General features: G+C 40.7%; 1 protein-coding gene across 1 annotated transcript; it reads left to right on the plus strand.

The window, feature by feature from the left end:
* The first annotated feature begins 3,045 nt into the window (after positions 1-3,045).
* Positions 3,046-6,420, plus strand: ZNF205 (zinc finger protein 205). Its single transcript, XM_056806288.1, has 3 exons — positions 3,046-3,070; positions 5,064-5,342; positions 5,399-6,420. Exons 1-3 carry the CDS (start codon positions 3,046-3,048, stop codon positions 6,157-6,159), a joined length of 1,065 nt encoding a protein of 354 aa, XP_056662266.1. The 3' UTR covers positions 6,160-6,420.
* Positions 6,421-16,026: the final 9,606 nt, after the last annotated feature.

The raw sequence follows: 16,026 nt of genomic DNA on the forward strand, positions 1-16,026 counted from the left end.
TAATTTTATTTAATTAGTTAATTTAGAATATTTTTCCATGGTTACATGATTCATGTTCTTTCCCTCCCCCCCCCCAGCTCCCTCCTGTATGTAGCTGACTCACAATTCCACTGGGTTTTATAAGTGTCATTGATCAAGACCTATTTCCATATTATTAATATTTGCATTAGGGTGATCACTTAATGTCTACATCTCCACTCATATCCCCATCGACCCATGTGATCAAGCAGTTGTTTTTCTTCTATGTTTCTACTCCTACAGTTTCTGGAACCATTTCTTGATGCCTGTTTGGGAGGGCTTTATTCCTTGGGTTCCACTTTTATGCTTACTGTATCCCCGGATTCTTCCTGTGAATGTCAAAGAAAGACCCAGAAACCCAATATCTGCCAAGACAAAGGATGCTTTTCCTTACATGGAACCTATATCTTCCACTTTCCATTTTCTACCTTTAGTCCAGGGGTTCCCAGATTTTTTACACAGGGGGCCAGTTCACTGTCCCTCAGATCATTGGAGGGCCGAACTATAAAAACCTAGCCCTAACCCTAACCCTAACCGGGCAGCAGTATGTACAGTGCAGAATCCCAGCCCCTCCCTCCCCCCATCGCTGCTCACCATGCAGACATCTTCCATTGTGCAGCCACATAATCCTTTGCTTGGTGCCTCGTTCTGTGTCACCGGAAATAGTACTGTATGTGAACTACGCTGTGCTTTGCGGCGCCACATACAGTGCTCCTCTCACTGACCACCAATGAAAGAAGTGCCCCTTCTGGAAGTGCAGTGGGGGCCGGATACTTGGCCTCAGGGGGGCCACATGTGGCCCTCAGGCTGTAGTTTGGGGACCCCTGCTTTGGTTCCTTGTTCTTCCTTTTAGTATTAGCAAGTCACATCTTCTATAGTTTTGCACAAATGCTTTCCTTGCAATAACCCTGTGAAGTGAGGACTACAACAACATCCTTATTTTACAGGTGAGAGGCTAAAAGAGGTTGAATTAATTGTTTAGTGATATAACCTGATAAGTGCAAGGCAAGACTGGAACCCAGGTCTCCTGGCATTAAGCTTTTAAAGCTCTTTCCATTTGCCAGGTTTGAGAGAACTAGACACTTGGTCAAAATTGCAATGTAGGAGAGCACAAAGCAAATCAATGAATTGCTGACCGGTCTTTCCTAGGAGGAGAGGAGCTTCTTCCTGCAAGATTTAAATTCTTACATCTTTGCTCCTTCTTGTTTCTGTATCTCAAATTCCCCAGTTCTTTAACCAATTCAATTCTATTAGACATTCAATTCTATTAGGGGCCTTATATAGACAATATATTGTTCTGGGGCCTGAAATTTCAGGAGAAAATGGCCGTGCCTGTTATCTTCAGAGAGCTCACAACAGAAAGGGTCATTATTCTGTATTTTCTAAATTTCATTATAGTTATTGTATATAATAAACCTCAGCATTTATATATGGGCAACACAATTTAGATGTTAATTAAATGAATAAAAGGATATATTGAGAACCTCAAGGATGGGGGGAAATCACCTCTAGCTAGCAATATAATGAAAGAGTTAGCATCTGAGCTGGACAAATAGGCAGAGATTTGATTCAATGGCTGAAGTGGCTCCTGGCTCTTGAGCATTGTGTTAAGTAATGATGGAGATGCATAGATTCCTGCCCTCCTCGAAGTGGGGTAGACCTTAAAGTCTAGCAGGGGAATATGACCCCCAAAAAATTGTAATGCAAAATACTTCTCAATAAACACATACAGAGGAACAGTTAAAGTGTTTTGGGAAGTCTCAAGGAGCATTCAAATGGATGATCAGGGAAAGTATTTCTGGAGAATTTGGCATTTGAGTTAGGCCTTAAAGACTGAGGAGGAATTCAGCAAAAGTTATGAAGAGCAGTTCAGACAGAAGATTAAAGGCAAAAGAACGGTATAATTAAACTACGTGGGCTGTCTATCTATCTTGTCCCCCCTCCCATGGCTCTGCAGAAATATGACTGACTGTCTCATATGTTGGAGTAAGTATGTCTGAGTGTTTTGACTATTACTCACATGAGCAAGGGGATGTTGAATATTTCCAGCAGCTGTTTAGGGGTGGTAGAGATTGAGAATCTCTGTCTTTTTAAGTGCTAGGGGTCCATTCTCAGGCACTATGCCAGTATTGCCATTTGTTTGTTTGTTTGTCCTAGCCAACAGAAGACACTAGATTTTGAGAAGTAATTATTTAAATTTATTTACTTATTTGTTACATTAAAATTCCCAGGTAACTCCCTTCTTCACTTCACTTCCCCCCATATAGAAGAGATTGATTGACAAAAAGTATATAAAATTATGTCTTATTTCTATTTATCAGTTCTTTCTCTGGAGGTGGACATACACAAGTTATTCTTCAATATTTTTGTTGCTATAAATAATGTTCTCTTGGTTCTGTTCATTTCACTTTTCATAAATTCCTATAGGTCTTTCCATGATTTAAAAAAATTAACCTGCTCACCATTTCCTGCAGCCCAATAGTTTTTCATCACACACAAAAAAATTAACCTGTTTGTCATTTCTTACAGGAAAATAATATTTAAGAGTACTGTCTACACTCCCAATTCACAGGGTTAGGAATATAGCCAGCAGCAAATAGAGATAGGTGGTTTTAAAATAGTTCTCAATTATAACGGAATTTAATTCCCAGCTTCCTTGCCTCCCTAAACCTTGGCTCTTTACATATTCTAATATTCTACAGTTTAATTAGATTAATTAGTAAATTAAATAGTAAAAAAAATCAAAGCAATAAATATGTGTATCAATGAAACATTCCATTCACTTCCCAGTTCCTATTTCACAAAGACAGAAACAATGTATTCAGGTTGGAGTCTAGTCTTCCCAGATGCTGCCTCTCGAGACCTCCTTTTTATTCCCATCAGTTGGTACCATATTTTAGGAAAGTTCACTCTCAAGTCAGGGTATGTCCAAAGAAAGGCAACTAGGATGATAAAGGGACTGAATACCATATAATTAGTTGAAGGAGTTTGAGGAACCTGAAGAAGAAAAGACAATGAGAAGACATGATGGCTGTCTTCAAAAATCTGAAAGGTAAACACATGAAAGAGGGATTAGCCCCAGAAGGTTAGGACTAAGGAATAAAAGCTACAATGAGGTATATTTGTGTTCAGCACGAGAAAAATAGGCTATCAAAGCTGTCCCCAAGTAGAATGGGCTGCCTTTAGGTGGGGCAAGATTCCCATTATTGGAGATCTGCAAGAAGAAATTGTTTAACCACTTTTGAGGAATGCCATAGAGGGCATTAAAGATCTGAGAAAGAGACTTTCTAACTCTATAGCTATAATTGCTAAAATAGTCCATGAACTCTAAAATACTCCTTTTTGACACTAATGCATTAATGGTGGAGTTGTGAACTAATCCAAACATTCTGGAGGACAATTTGGAATTATGCCCAAAGAATACCTTTGTAATCTTTTTGATCTTGTAATACCACTACTGGGTCTGCTTCCCAAAGAGATAATAAAAAAGGGGAAAGGACCTACTTGTACAAAATTATTTATAGCAGCTCTTTTGTGGTTGCAAAGAATTGGAATTTGAGGGAATGCTCATCAGTTGGGGGAATGGCTGAACAAATTGTGATACATGTTGGTGATGGAATAGCATTGTGCCATAAGAAATGATAAGCAAGATGATTTCAGAAAAAAGTTGGAAAGGTCTGCATGAACTGACATAGAATGAAATAAGCAAAATCAGGAGAACATTGTATGCAGTAACAATACTGTACGATGATCAATTGTAAAAACTTGGCTATTCAGCAATGCAGTGATTTGGGACACCCTGAAAGACTTATGATGGGGAACACTATTCACCTCCAGAGAAAGAATTGTTGGAGTTGGATGGATGTGAATCAAAGCATACTATCTTTTGCATCAGTGTATTTACTGTTTTATTTTGGGGTTTTGGTTTTGTATGAGTGCTCTTACAACAATGACCAATAAGGAAGTATTTTCTACATGATAATAATTCTTAAAAATCAATAAAAAATAAAATACTCCCTTTGCAGTGGTGGTATTTAGAGCTGAGTATATTCACCTTTGGTTACAATGACCAAGCTGTTATCTCTTTCTGACCAGGGTTTCCCTTCAGCAAAGATTCTCTGGCACCTCACCTAGAGAGAAAAGGGGAATCATCTAGCTCTTGTCACCAGGGAACAGAGGGGACAAGCAAAAGGAAAGGCATCTATTCAGGTAAGGGATAGGATGAATACTGGGCAGGGTGTCAGGAGAACCAAGTTCAAGTCCCAACTCTGTCACTTGCTATTTATATAACCATGGGCAAGTCATTTCCTTTCTCTGGGCTTCTGCAAAGTGAAAGGTTTGAGTTAAGTGATCTCTTAAGCCTCTCAGAGCCAGAACTGGATCTACAATTCTAGAATAGGCAGTGAGGCAGTAGATAGAGTGCTGAACCTCAAGTCAGTAAGACCTGAGTTTAAATCCAGCCTTGGCTGGACTTACTCAGATACATGACCCTTAGCAAGTCACTTAACTTCTGTCTGTCTCTATTTTCTCAATAGCACCTACCTCCCAGAGTTGTTAGGAGGATCAAATTATGTTATATTTGTGTTTTGCATATTTTGCATGTTGTGTTTAGTAAATGTATATTCCTTACCTCCTATTCTTTAAATCAACATAGTTCCTCCCATTCATTATCAGGAGAGATAAGGAATAATGGAACCACTATTCCCAGATTTCATTGTCTCTTTTGTTTTCATTTCCTACTCCATTCCCTGAAGGTTTACCTGTGTTAGAGGCCATCTCTGCAGAATTTGACTCCTGATTCTCTGGAGTAACTCATATGTTTTCTTTTTTCCCCTGTATGACTTTAGACAATTCACTTTCCCTCTCTGGGATTCTGTTTTCTCTCTAAAATGAGGTTGAACTAGATACCTTTCAAAGTTTCATTCTCCCTTTCAGATTCTCCTTTATCTTCTTAGAATCGAAGTGCCTGCCCTTTAGAACTTAGAACTTAGCATATTCTCTCAGTTTGCTTTCTAAAGTAGTTTTCTGATTTTCTCTTTATCCAGAAGCTGCCAAGATTGGAAAAACAGGATTTATTCCTCCATTGGAAGCTGTTGGTGATGCAAAGATGCTTGCTACTGGATTGGGAAAAGACTATGGTGATGTCCCAAAAAGCATGGAGCAAGAAGACACCAGAGAAAACCCAAGGGAAAGTCAGCAGCTCAGCCTCCTGGAGAAGAGCCAGAAGAACCTGGTCCTACATGATAAAGATCTTGAAAAACCCCTAGACATTCTTCAGAATCCCTGTATCCCTGAGAAATGCTACCAGGACAGCAGTGGGGAAGGTCCAGACCCGGGAAGGGACAGAGTTGGACCAGAACTTGAGCTCGTGGCCCCCCAGCTTACTCTTTCTCCCAAAAAACTTACACATGTCAAAAGTGTGGGAAGGATTTCAGCTGGCATTCTCACCTTGTGACCCACCAGCGTATTCACACAGGTGAGAAGCCCTATACATGTATAGACTGTGGTAAGTGCTTCAGTCGAAGCTCCCACCTCATCCAGCACCAGATCATCCACACTGGTGAGAAGCCCTTTACCTGCCCTGTCTGCTGGAAAAGCTTTAGCCATCACTCAACACTGATACAGCACCAGAGCATCCACACTGGTGAGAAGCCTTATGTGTGTGACCGGTGTGCCAAATGCTTCACCCGTCGCTCAGATTTGGTGACCCACCAGGGTACCCACACAGGTGCCAAGCCTCACAGATGCCCAGAATGCAACAAGTGTTTCACTCAGAGCTCAGCTCTTGTCACCCACCAACGTACCCACACAGGAGTCAAGCCCTATCCCTGTCCTGAGTGTGGCAAGCACTTCAGCCAGCGCTCCAACCTCATTGCTCACCAGCGTACCCACACGGGTGAGAAACCCTACTCTTGTAGTGACTGTGGCAAGAGCTTCAGCCATAGCTCTCATCTCACTGCTCACCAGCGAACTCATCGTGGTGTCCAACCCTACCCCTGTCCTCTGTGTGGCAAGAACTTCAGCCGTCGTTCTAACCTTCTTCGTCATCAGAAAATTCACACTGGCCCCAAGGCCCTGGCTGTGCTGATGTTGGGGGCAGCAGGGACTCAGAGGACCAGCCCCCACCTTCCTCCTATCTAAAAGGCATGGAGATGAGGATATGAAATCCAAAGAAAGTGCCACTGAGCCTAGTCTCAAGATAGGCTTAATCCCAGGACCAGGGACACTGAGAGAAGACAGATGAAAAAGAAGACAAGGAATAGAAGTCAGAAAGGGAGAGGGGGTATATTATGCAGATAAGTTTGGGAGTTGACAGGGGCAGGGTTGGGGATTGAAATGTGGGAGGAGGTAGGGACTTCAAAGAGCAAGCACTTCTTCTGATTAAAGGTCTTTGAAACTAGGTCATAGTCTATAGTTTCAATGGAGACCCAATCCATGTTAAGCCTGAGAAAAAAAAGGACCCACTTTTGTGCTGCCATTGCACTGAGTTGACCTGAAATCGCACCCTCAGTAAGCATCCTGTCTTAAAGTATGATGCTTTTTTTTTCTGTTCAGACCAAGATTCTTTCCTTTGTAACTAAAGTCACCTTTAAGTAAGGCCTACGAGTGGTAATCATGCATGCTATTAAGGAAGGCAAGATAATCCTGCAAATATATAGGAGTATTGACTCTGAGATGAGAGATGCCAAATACTATTGCTATATATAATACAGTACAATAGCTATTCCCCTAAGATACATTCATTAACTGGGAAGAAATCCCCACACTCCGGTTCAAGGCTGTGCCATCCCCTATCTGGCTGTCTCCTTCCTACTCCAAATGCACAAGCATCAACATTTCTGAATCTCTGTGCCTCGGTGGTCATTCATTCCATTTCCCCACTGACTACAATGATGCTTGAAGACAAGGGGATAATAGCTTGAAGCTTAACGTTTATAAGTCACTTTTCTCACAACCAGGAACTGAAGGCATTATTATCCTTGTTTTACACAAGAAGAAAATGCAGGGCTTCTACAGGCTGTTATTTATCCCCAAACAGCATTCAAATATGCATTCAGGACTCCAAGGGAAATCTAAATCCTCTGTACTAATCATTGCACCAGAGTGCCTCCAGCAGAGAACTCAGTCACCTACTTTTTCTCAGTCTAATGTTCTCTTGCTGATATCTGTTCCCCCACTGTGTCTGCCCTCTTGTGTACAGCCATAGAATTGTGCTGGGGATGAAACTGGGGAAAAAGTCTACCTTGGACAGCAGCATCTTCTTTAGAGGGTCTAGGCCACAGGGGTATAGAGTTTCTTCTGCTTCCTATTCTGATTTCTATTCTGAATAGGCTTTCTCTTCTTCTGGAGAACCTCACCTCACAAAAAAAAGCCCCAACATTTTTATTTGGACTGATGTTACAGCATAGGGGAAAAAACATGGAATTTGGTACTCAAACTTTGCTTTGATTCCTGGTTCTTCTTTTCATTAGAAGCAGGACCCTGGGGGGCAGCTGGGTAGCTCAGTGGATTGAGAGCCAGTCCTAGAGATGGGAGGTCCTAGGTTCAAATTTGGCCTCAGCCACTTCCCAGCTGTGTGACCCTGGGCAAGTCACTTGACCCCCATTGCCTAGCCCTTACCACTCTTCTGCCTTGGAGCCAATACACAGTATTGACTCCAAGACGGAAGGTAAGGGTTATTTAAAAAAAAGAAGAAGAAGAAGAAGAAGCAGGACCCTGGACAAGGTTCACACTTTTAAACTTGCATCCTCATCTGGTAACATGTAGGGGGCAGCTAAGTGGCTCAGTGGATTGAGAGCCTTGCCTAGAGATGGGAGGTCCTGGCTTCAGACACTTCCTAGCTGTGTGATCCTGGTCAAGTCATTTAACACCCACTGCTTAGTCCTTACCACTCTTTTGCAATAGAGCCAAATAACAGTATTGATTCTAAGATAGAATGTAAAAGTTAAAAGTAACATGTGTATACATATACATAATATATGTGTATATGTGTGACTACATGTATATGTGTGTATTGTCCAGTTCTGTAATCTCATTGGTAGAAAGAACTCTGAGAGGAAACTTTCTTTACTAATGCAGTTATACAACTCTGCTGTAATTTACATTTTTAGAGAATCTCCTAAACACCAAGAGGTTAAGTGCTTACTCAGAGTCACACAGCCATTCACCATTTCAGAGGTGAAACTTAAATTGAAATCATGCCCTCAATTATAGTCTTAAAATGAAATTGAGTTACACTGAATTATTTGGCAGCTCAGATTTCAGACCACTTTTATTTGCATTTTCAAATAGATACCTCTTCTCTCCTTTCCCCTGAGAGGCATCCCTTATAATAAAGAATAAAAAGGAAGGTGAGGGGGAAAGGGCAGTTTAGCAAAACATCAACAATATATTCAATGTGCCACTATCAGCAATGTACCTATATTTATAATCTCCTGTGCAATTATAATGATCAAACCTGGCTTCCTAAAAAGAGAGAAGAAAATTAATTTCCCTCACTTCTTTGTTGAGGCATAAATCCAATATCTAGCAAAGATTCTGCTATGCAGCTAGACACTCTCCAAAGTTTTTATTGATTTTTCCATTTGTATTTTAATCCATGTGTATATTGTTTTTCTAGGTCTGTTAACTGCACTTTGTATCAATTTCTATAGATCTTTTCATGTTTCTTTGTAGTCTTCATTATTCATTATTCAGGCTTTACTGACACCATTTGTTTTTTAAATTTTAAAGCTATAAACAATCTTCAAATGCATTTAATCAGGGCAGCTAAGCTTGAGAGCCACTAGAGCCAGGAGGTCCTAGGTTCAAATTTGACTTCAGACATTTCCTAGCTGTATAACCCTGGGCAAGGCCCTTAACCCCAATTGCCTAGCCCTTACAGCTCTTCTGCCTTAGAACCAATTGGTTGGTTCTGCCTTAGAACAGTATTGCTTCTAAGTCAGAAAGTAACAGTTTATTAAAAAAAAAAAAAGCATTTAAACAGACTCTCTCGTCCTCTGTGTTCAGATCCATCTCTGGGAGTCAGTGGGTAAGTGAATTTCCTAGTGGTGGCTACTGGAGGTGCTTAGATAGGCTATGGTCAGGGTAAATGGTAAATGTTTAATAACCAGCTTTCCAAAAATCTTTAAGTTTAAACAGTTAATGAAATAATAAACCAAGCCCTGATGTATATAAAATTTGCTTATTTCCAAGGTATAAATGCTCACACTGAAAATTTTTTTTAAATTTTATAATATTTTATTTGATCATTTCTAAGCATTATTCATTAAAGATAAAGATCATTTTCTTTTCCTCCCCCCTCACCCCCCATAGCCGATGCGTGATTCCACTGGGTATCACATGTGTTCTTGATTCGAACCCATTGCCATGTTGTTAATATTTGCATTAGGGTGTTCATTTAGAGTCTCTTCTCTGTCATGTCCCCTCAACCGTTGTAGTCAGGCAGTTGCTTTTCCTTGGTGTTTCTATTCCCACAGTTTGTCCTCTGCTTATGAATAGTGTTTTTTCTCCTAGATCCCTGCAGATTGTTCAGGGACATTACACCACTACTAATGGAGAAGTCCATTACATTCGATTATACCACAGTGTATTAGTCTCTGTGTACAATGTTCTCCTGGTTCTGCTCCTCTCACTCTGCATCACTTCCTGGAGGTTGTTCCAGTCTCCATGGAATTCCTCCACTTTATTATTCCTTTTTGCACAATACTATTCCATCACCAACATATACCACAATTTGTTCAGCCATTCCCCAATTGAAGGGCATCCCCTCGTTTTCCAGTTTTTGGCCACCACAAAGAGCGCAGCTATGAATATTTTATACAAGTCTTTTGTCCATTATCTCTTTGGGGTACAGACCCAGCAGTGCTATGGCTGGATCAAAGGGTAGACATTCTTTTGTTGCCCTTTGGGCATAGTTCCAAATTGCCCTCCAGAATGGTTGGATCAATTCACAACTCCACCAGCAATGAATTAGTGTCCCTACTTTGCCACATCCCCTCCAGCATTCATTATTTTCCTTTGCTGTTATGTTAGCTAATCTGCTAGGTGTGAGGTGATACCTCAGAGTTATTTTGATTTGCATCTCTGATTATAAGAGATTTAGAACACTTCTTCATGTGCTTATTAATAGTTTTGATTTCTTTATCTGAAAACTGCCTATCCATGTCCCTTGCCCATTTATCAATTGGAGAATGGCTTGGTTTTTTGTACAATTGATTTGGCTCTTTATAAATTTGAGTAATTAAACCTTTGTCAGAGGTTTCTATGAAGATTTTTTCCCAATTTGTTGTTTCCCTTCTGATTTTAGTTACATTGGTTTTGTTTGTACAAAAGCTTTTTAGTTTGATGTAGTCAAAATTATTTATTTTACATTTTGTGATTCTTTCTATGTCTTGCTTGGTTTTAAAGCCTTTCCCCTCCCAAAGGTCTGACATGTATACTATTCTGTGTTTACCCAATTTACTTATGGTTTCCTTCTTTATGTTTAAGTCATTCACCCATTTTGAATTTATCTTGGTGTAGGGTGTGAGGTGATGATCAATTCCTAATCTCTCCCACATTGTCTTCCAATTTTCCCAGCAGGTTTTATCGAATAGTGGATTTTTGTCCCCAAAGCTGGGATCTTTGGGTTTATCGTATACTGTCTTGCTGAGGTCGTTTGCTCCCAGTCTATTCCACTGATCTTTCTGTCTCTTAGCCAGTACCAAATTGTTTTGATGACTGCTGCTTTGTAATATAGTTTAAGGTCTGGGACTGCAAGGCCCCCATCATGTGTTTTTTTTTCATTATTTCCCTGGATATCCTTGATCTTTTGTTATTCCAAATGAACTTTGTTATGGTTTTTTCTAAATCAGCAAAGAAATTTTTTGGGAGTTCAATGGGTACAGCACTAAATAGATAAATAAATTTGGGTAGGATGGTCATTTTTATTATATTGGCTTGTCCTATCCATGAGTAGTTAATGTTTTTCCAATTGCTCAAGTCTAGTTTTAGTTGTGTGGAGAGTGTTTTGTAGTTGTGTTCATATAGTTCCTGTGTTTGTCTCGGCAGATAGATTCCTAGGTATTTTATTTTGTCTAAGGTGATTTTGAATGGGATTTCTCTTTCTAGTTTTTGCTGCTGAGATGTGTTGGAGATATATAGAAAGCTGATGACTTATGTGGGTTTATTTTGTATCCTGCACCTTTGCTAAAGTTGTTGATTATTTCAATTAGCTTTTTGGTTGAATCTCTAGGATTCTTTAAGTAGACCATCATGTCATCTGCAAAGAGTGATAACTTGGTCTCCTCCTTGCCTATTTTGATGCCTTTAATTTCTTTTTCTTCTCTAATTGCTACTGCTAGTGTTTCTAGTACAATGTCAAATAGTAGAGGTGGATAATGGGCATCCTTGTTTCACTCCTGATCTTATTGGGAATGCATCTAGTTTATCCCCATTGCAAATGATATTAGCTGATGGTTTTAGATATATACTGTTTATTATTTCTAGGAACAACCCTTCTATTCCTATGCTTTCTAGTGTTTTTAATAGGAATGGGTGTTGTATTTTGTCAAAGGCTTTTTCTGCGTCTATTGAGATAATCATGTGGTTCTTGTTGGTTTGCTTGTTGATGTGGTCAATTATGTGGATGGTTTTCCTAATATTGAACCAGCCCTTCATCACACTGAAAATTTAAGAAGGATTAGAAAGCCTGAAGGAGCTGGCTCTCAGAACACCACTAGCTATGAGGATCTTGTCTGCAGGGAGATGCAATTGCTCCATGCTGCCAAGGAGGGAATTGCTGCAGAAGTGAACAGAACTCCAAGATGCTGCTGTGGATCCCAAGTCCAACGCAGATGGAAGGTGGTACTTGTGATTACTGTGTGGTTCTCTCTGGACCACCAGTGGGCAGGGCTCCCAGCTGTGGAGATGGGTTCCCTGAGTCAATGTTTCTGGAGGGCTGTTCCTAGTAGTTAGTTTCCAATTTCATGTGATCTGTTGAGGGTGCTCTGACCTCCTGAGGACCCAGGGCCTGGGGTTCTTTTCAGTGGCACAACTGGAAGATAGCTCCAACCAGCTCTGGAAACATTTGTTAAATTTTCAGTGGGAACATTCACACAACTCAGGGATTGGTTTATTGTTTTGATTATCTAGACTTAAAGAGAAAAAATGTTAATAATGAAAATTAAACTCATAAGTGTGCTCTGGGCATATAGCTCTCCTGAAGAGACAATTGTCTGGTTGTAAAACATTTACCAGGGGCAGCTGGGTAGCTCAGTGGATTGAGAGCCAGGTAGCTCAGTGGATTGAGAGCCAAGCCTAGAGTTGGGAGATCCTAGGTTCAAATCTGGCCTCAGCCACTTCCTAGCTGTGTGACCCTGGGCAAGTCACTTGACCCCCATTGCCTAGACCTTACCACTCTTCTGCCTTGGAACCAACACACAGTATTCATTCCAAGACAGAAGGTAAGGGTTTAAAAAAAAAAACACATTTACCAGCACACAGCTGGGCTGGCTGATGGGAAGTCTCAGGTAGGCGAGACTCTGGGTCTCTGAGGAGGCTTCCAGGGTTTGAGGAGGTGGTGACACGGGACTGGGCTCCAGGGACAGCAGTGGGATGCCAGCGCTGCAGCAGAGCTCTCTGTGGCTTCAAAGGGGGGGGGGGGGGGGGCGGCGGTTGTGTGTCTTAGCGTTGTGCGAGACTCATAATTGCTGAGGACTGGGGAGGGGATTCTGGAGTCCATTTAAGCAGAGGTGAGGGCAGGACTACCGGGAGCAGATTCCAGGTGGCGGGACTAAGGGAGGCCATGCTTCAGTCTCCATCTGTCAGTAGCTGGGCAGCAACTGGGCGCAGTTCCTATTCCATTGCAGCCTGGGAAATTTCACTAGCTGTAACTGGCAACGTTATCCAGGCAATTGCCGCTGGACCTATTAGGAAAGGCTTAGTGTAGAAGCTGACTCTCGAGTATGAGTGAGAGGTAGTCCAGGGCAACCGGGGTTGGGTGAGGGCGCCTTAAAAGCCTAGTCAGAACTATTCTCAGCCACTCTGTGATTCTATTCTTTGGGGTCTGGAGTCGGCTAATCGCGGAGGTCGCTTTCCTACTGCTGATCTAGAACTCTGCCGCTTCTGCAAAATATCTTATTTTGACTTTAGTCCCTGACAACTGAACTGGAGAAGGAGGGATCAAGTAGGACTGAAGTCTTAGAATCAACAATATGGGGATAATGGCTCTAACTCTCAGGGTTCTTGTAAGAAACAAATGAGGTAAAAAGCTCTTAACAAACCTTAAAGTGCTGTTTGAATACATTATTATTCTTGGGAAACTATAGGCTAAATGGGGAAAGGAAAGACTCCTGTGGTTTTCTGAGACCCTGACTCACTCCTCCTTTCCCCAAGTCTGCCCCTTGTTTTCTCCCCCATAGAACCTGCTGCCAGTCTTTTGTGATGGTGGGGTGCAGTGCTCTCAGATGAACCACTCTTTCCCAGGTCGAGTGACATAGGAAGTCCTTTTTGCTTGACTCAGAAGTAGGAGGAAGGGGCCTGGCCCCTACCCTCAAAGAGCTAAGTCTGGGGAGGTAGGGAAAGAGCAAGCCAGGGACCTGCCCTCAGGCAGCTAAGACAGAGGCATAAAAACTAAATTGAGCAGTGTGAAGGGTACCCCAGGCAATGGGAGTTGGGAGGAAGGAGAAACCATTTCCAGGGGCAAAAGAGACCAACTGCAGGAGATTCAGTTCCTAGAAAGATCAGTAGGCTTTAAAAACAAACAAACAAACAAACAAAAAAAAAACCCTTACCGTCCATCTTAGAATCAATACTGTGTATTGGTTCCAAGACAGAAGAGTTGTTAGGTCTAGGCAATGAGGGTTAAGTGACTTGCCCAGGGCCACACAGTTTGAGGTAAGATTTGAACCTAGGACCTCCCTCTCTAGGCCTGGCTCTCAATTCACTGAGCCCCCCATAGGCTTTTTAAAAAGTTATTTACTTATTTAAAATATTTTCCAATGGTTGCATGATTCATATTCTTTCCTTCTCCTCTTCCCTCCCATAGCCAAGAAGCAATTCAACTGGGTTTTACATTGGCCAAGACCCATTTTCATATTATTAATATTTTCAATAGAGGGATCATTTAGAGCCTAATTCCCCAATCATGTCCTCATTGACCTATGTGATCAAAGAAATGTTTTTCTTCTCTTTCTGCTTCCACAGTTCTTTCTCTGGATGTGGATAAAGTTCTTTCTCATAAGTCCCTCAGAATTTTCCTGGATCATTGCATTGCTGCTAGTAGAAAAATCCATTACATTCGATTGTACCAGTGTATCAATATCTGTGTACAATGTTCTCTGCTCCTTTCACTGCATCAATTCCTCTAGGTCATTTCAGTTCACATGGAATTCCTCCAGTTCATTATTCCTTTTAGCACAATAGCACCACCATCAGATGCCATAATTTGTTAAGCCATTCCCCAATCAAAAGGCATTCCTTTATTTTCCCACTTTTTGCCACCACAAAGAATGGGACTATAAATATTTTTGTACATGTATTTTCCCCTATTACTCTTTAGGGTACAAACCCAGCAGTGGTATGGCTGGATCAAATGGCAGGCAGTCATTTAGAGCTTTTTGTCCATAATTCCAAATTGCTTTCCAGAATGGTTGGATCAATTTACAACTCCACCAGCAATGTATTAGTGTCCCAATTTTGCCACATCCTCTCCAACATTTATTACTTTCCTTTGCTGTCATATTAGCCAATCTGCTAGGTGTGAGGTGGTACCTCAAAGTAGTTTTGATTTACATTCAGCAGGCTTTTGATAAGAGGATATGAGAGGAAGAAAAGCATATGCTTTAGGTGGGAAATATGGGGTTTTCTTTTGGAATTGTAGGAAATGTTGGTAAGGATCTTTTTGGTTTGTTCTTGGAAGGAGTTAACAGGTTTCCTGCCCCAGCAAAGAGTTTTCCTCAATCTACTGGTCTCTACTTTCTAGAACACTCTTTATCCTTTGTTGTCAACTATATCTCAGGAAAATGGCTTTAATTCTTATAGCCATATTTATTTATAATATATTCTAATAATTCTAACACAATAATATAGGAGAATTTTTATGTTCTATTTGTAACCGCAAAAATATGGTTTTCAAGACTGAATTGCCAAAACTGTAAAGATAATTTTTAGTGTCTTGATTTAAAATAAAAAATAAGTGGTTGCCATGGGAAAAGTTCCCAAATATGAAAATACCCAAGTCAGCTGGGATTTATGGAGATTTTAATTAATACAAATAGTAGGCCAAATGGCCTAGGCCTGAGTCTTAAGAGACTAGTCAGTCTTAAATCACTTACCACAAGATTTTGTCCCAAGCAAAACTCCAACTAAGTTTAGAGAGCCAGCTCCTTCACACTAACTCCAAAACTCCAACCCCTCAAATTCAGTATGTCCTTTTAAAGAAATTTTCTCTTGTGTCACCTCCCCTAAATTTTCACATCTACCAATCACAGTAGATGCTTTTCACAGGACTGCCCATTCTTAGTTCTTACCATCTCTGAGTAGACTAAAACTTCACACCTCTTTTGTTAAGTTTGCCTTTTGTAAGTTGCTTGACCTTTTAGTGATTAATTTAACCTTTATAGGTACTTAGCACCCTTTTGTATTAGATCTAAAAATAGACCTAGCTTAAGGTTCTACCTTTACTATAAGTATGAGTTAGGGACTTTTCATTGTTCAGTAAGGAGTTTACAACTTTATCTTCCCCTAAGGCACTAAGTATGGGTGGAGTAATGTTAAAATTCTGATTACATCCCTGATCAAGAACCTTCATTTGTTACAATAAGGGAATAGCTTAACCAAATGTTTTAAGGTAGAGACTGAGCAGTTTTTAAGATTCACATATTTCCCCCATAATTCCCTCCTGTATTTGCCCTTCCAGACCAAACTGTAGTCAAGCAGTTGTTTTTCTTCGGAGTTTTTACTCCCACAGATTTTCCTCTGCAAGTGTATATTGTTGTTTTTTCCCCCTCATTGATCCCTCCAGTT

Source organism: Monodelphis domestica, chromosome 7 (assembly GCF_027887165.1).
Source record: "Monodelphis domestica isolate mMonDom1 chromosome 7, mMonDom1.pri, whole genome shotgun sequence".
NCBI lineage: Eukaryota > Metazoa > Chordata > Mammalia > Didelphimorphia > Didelphidae > Monodelphis > Monodelphis domestica.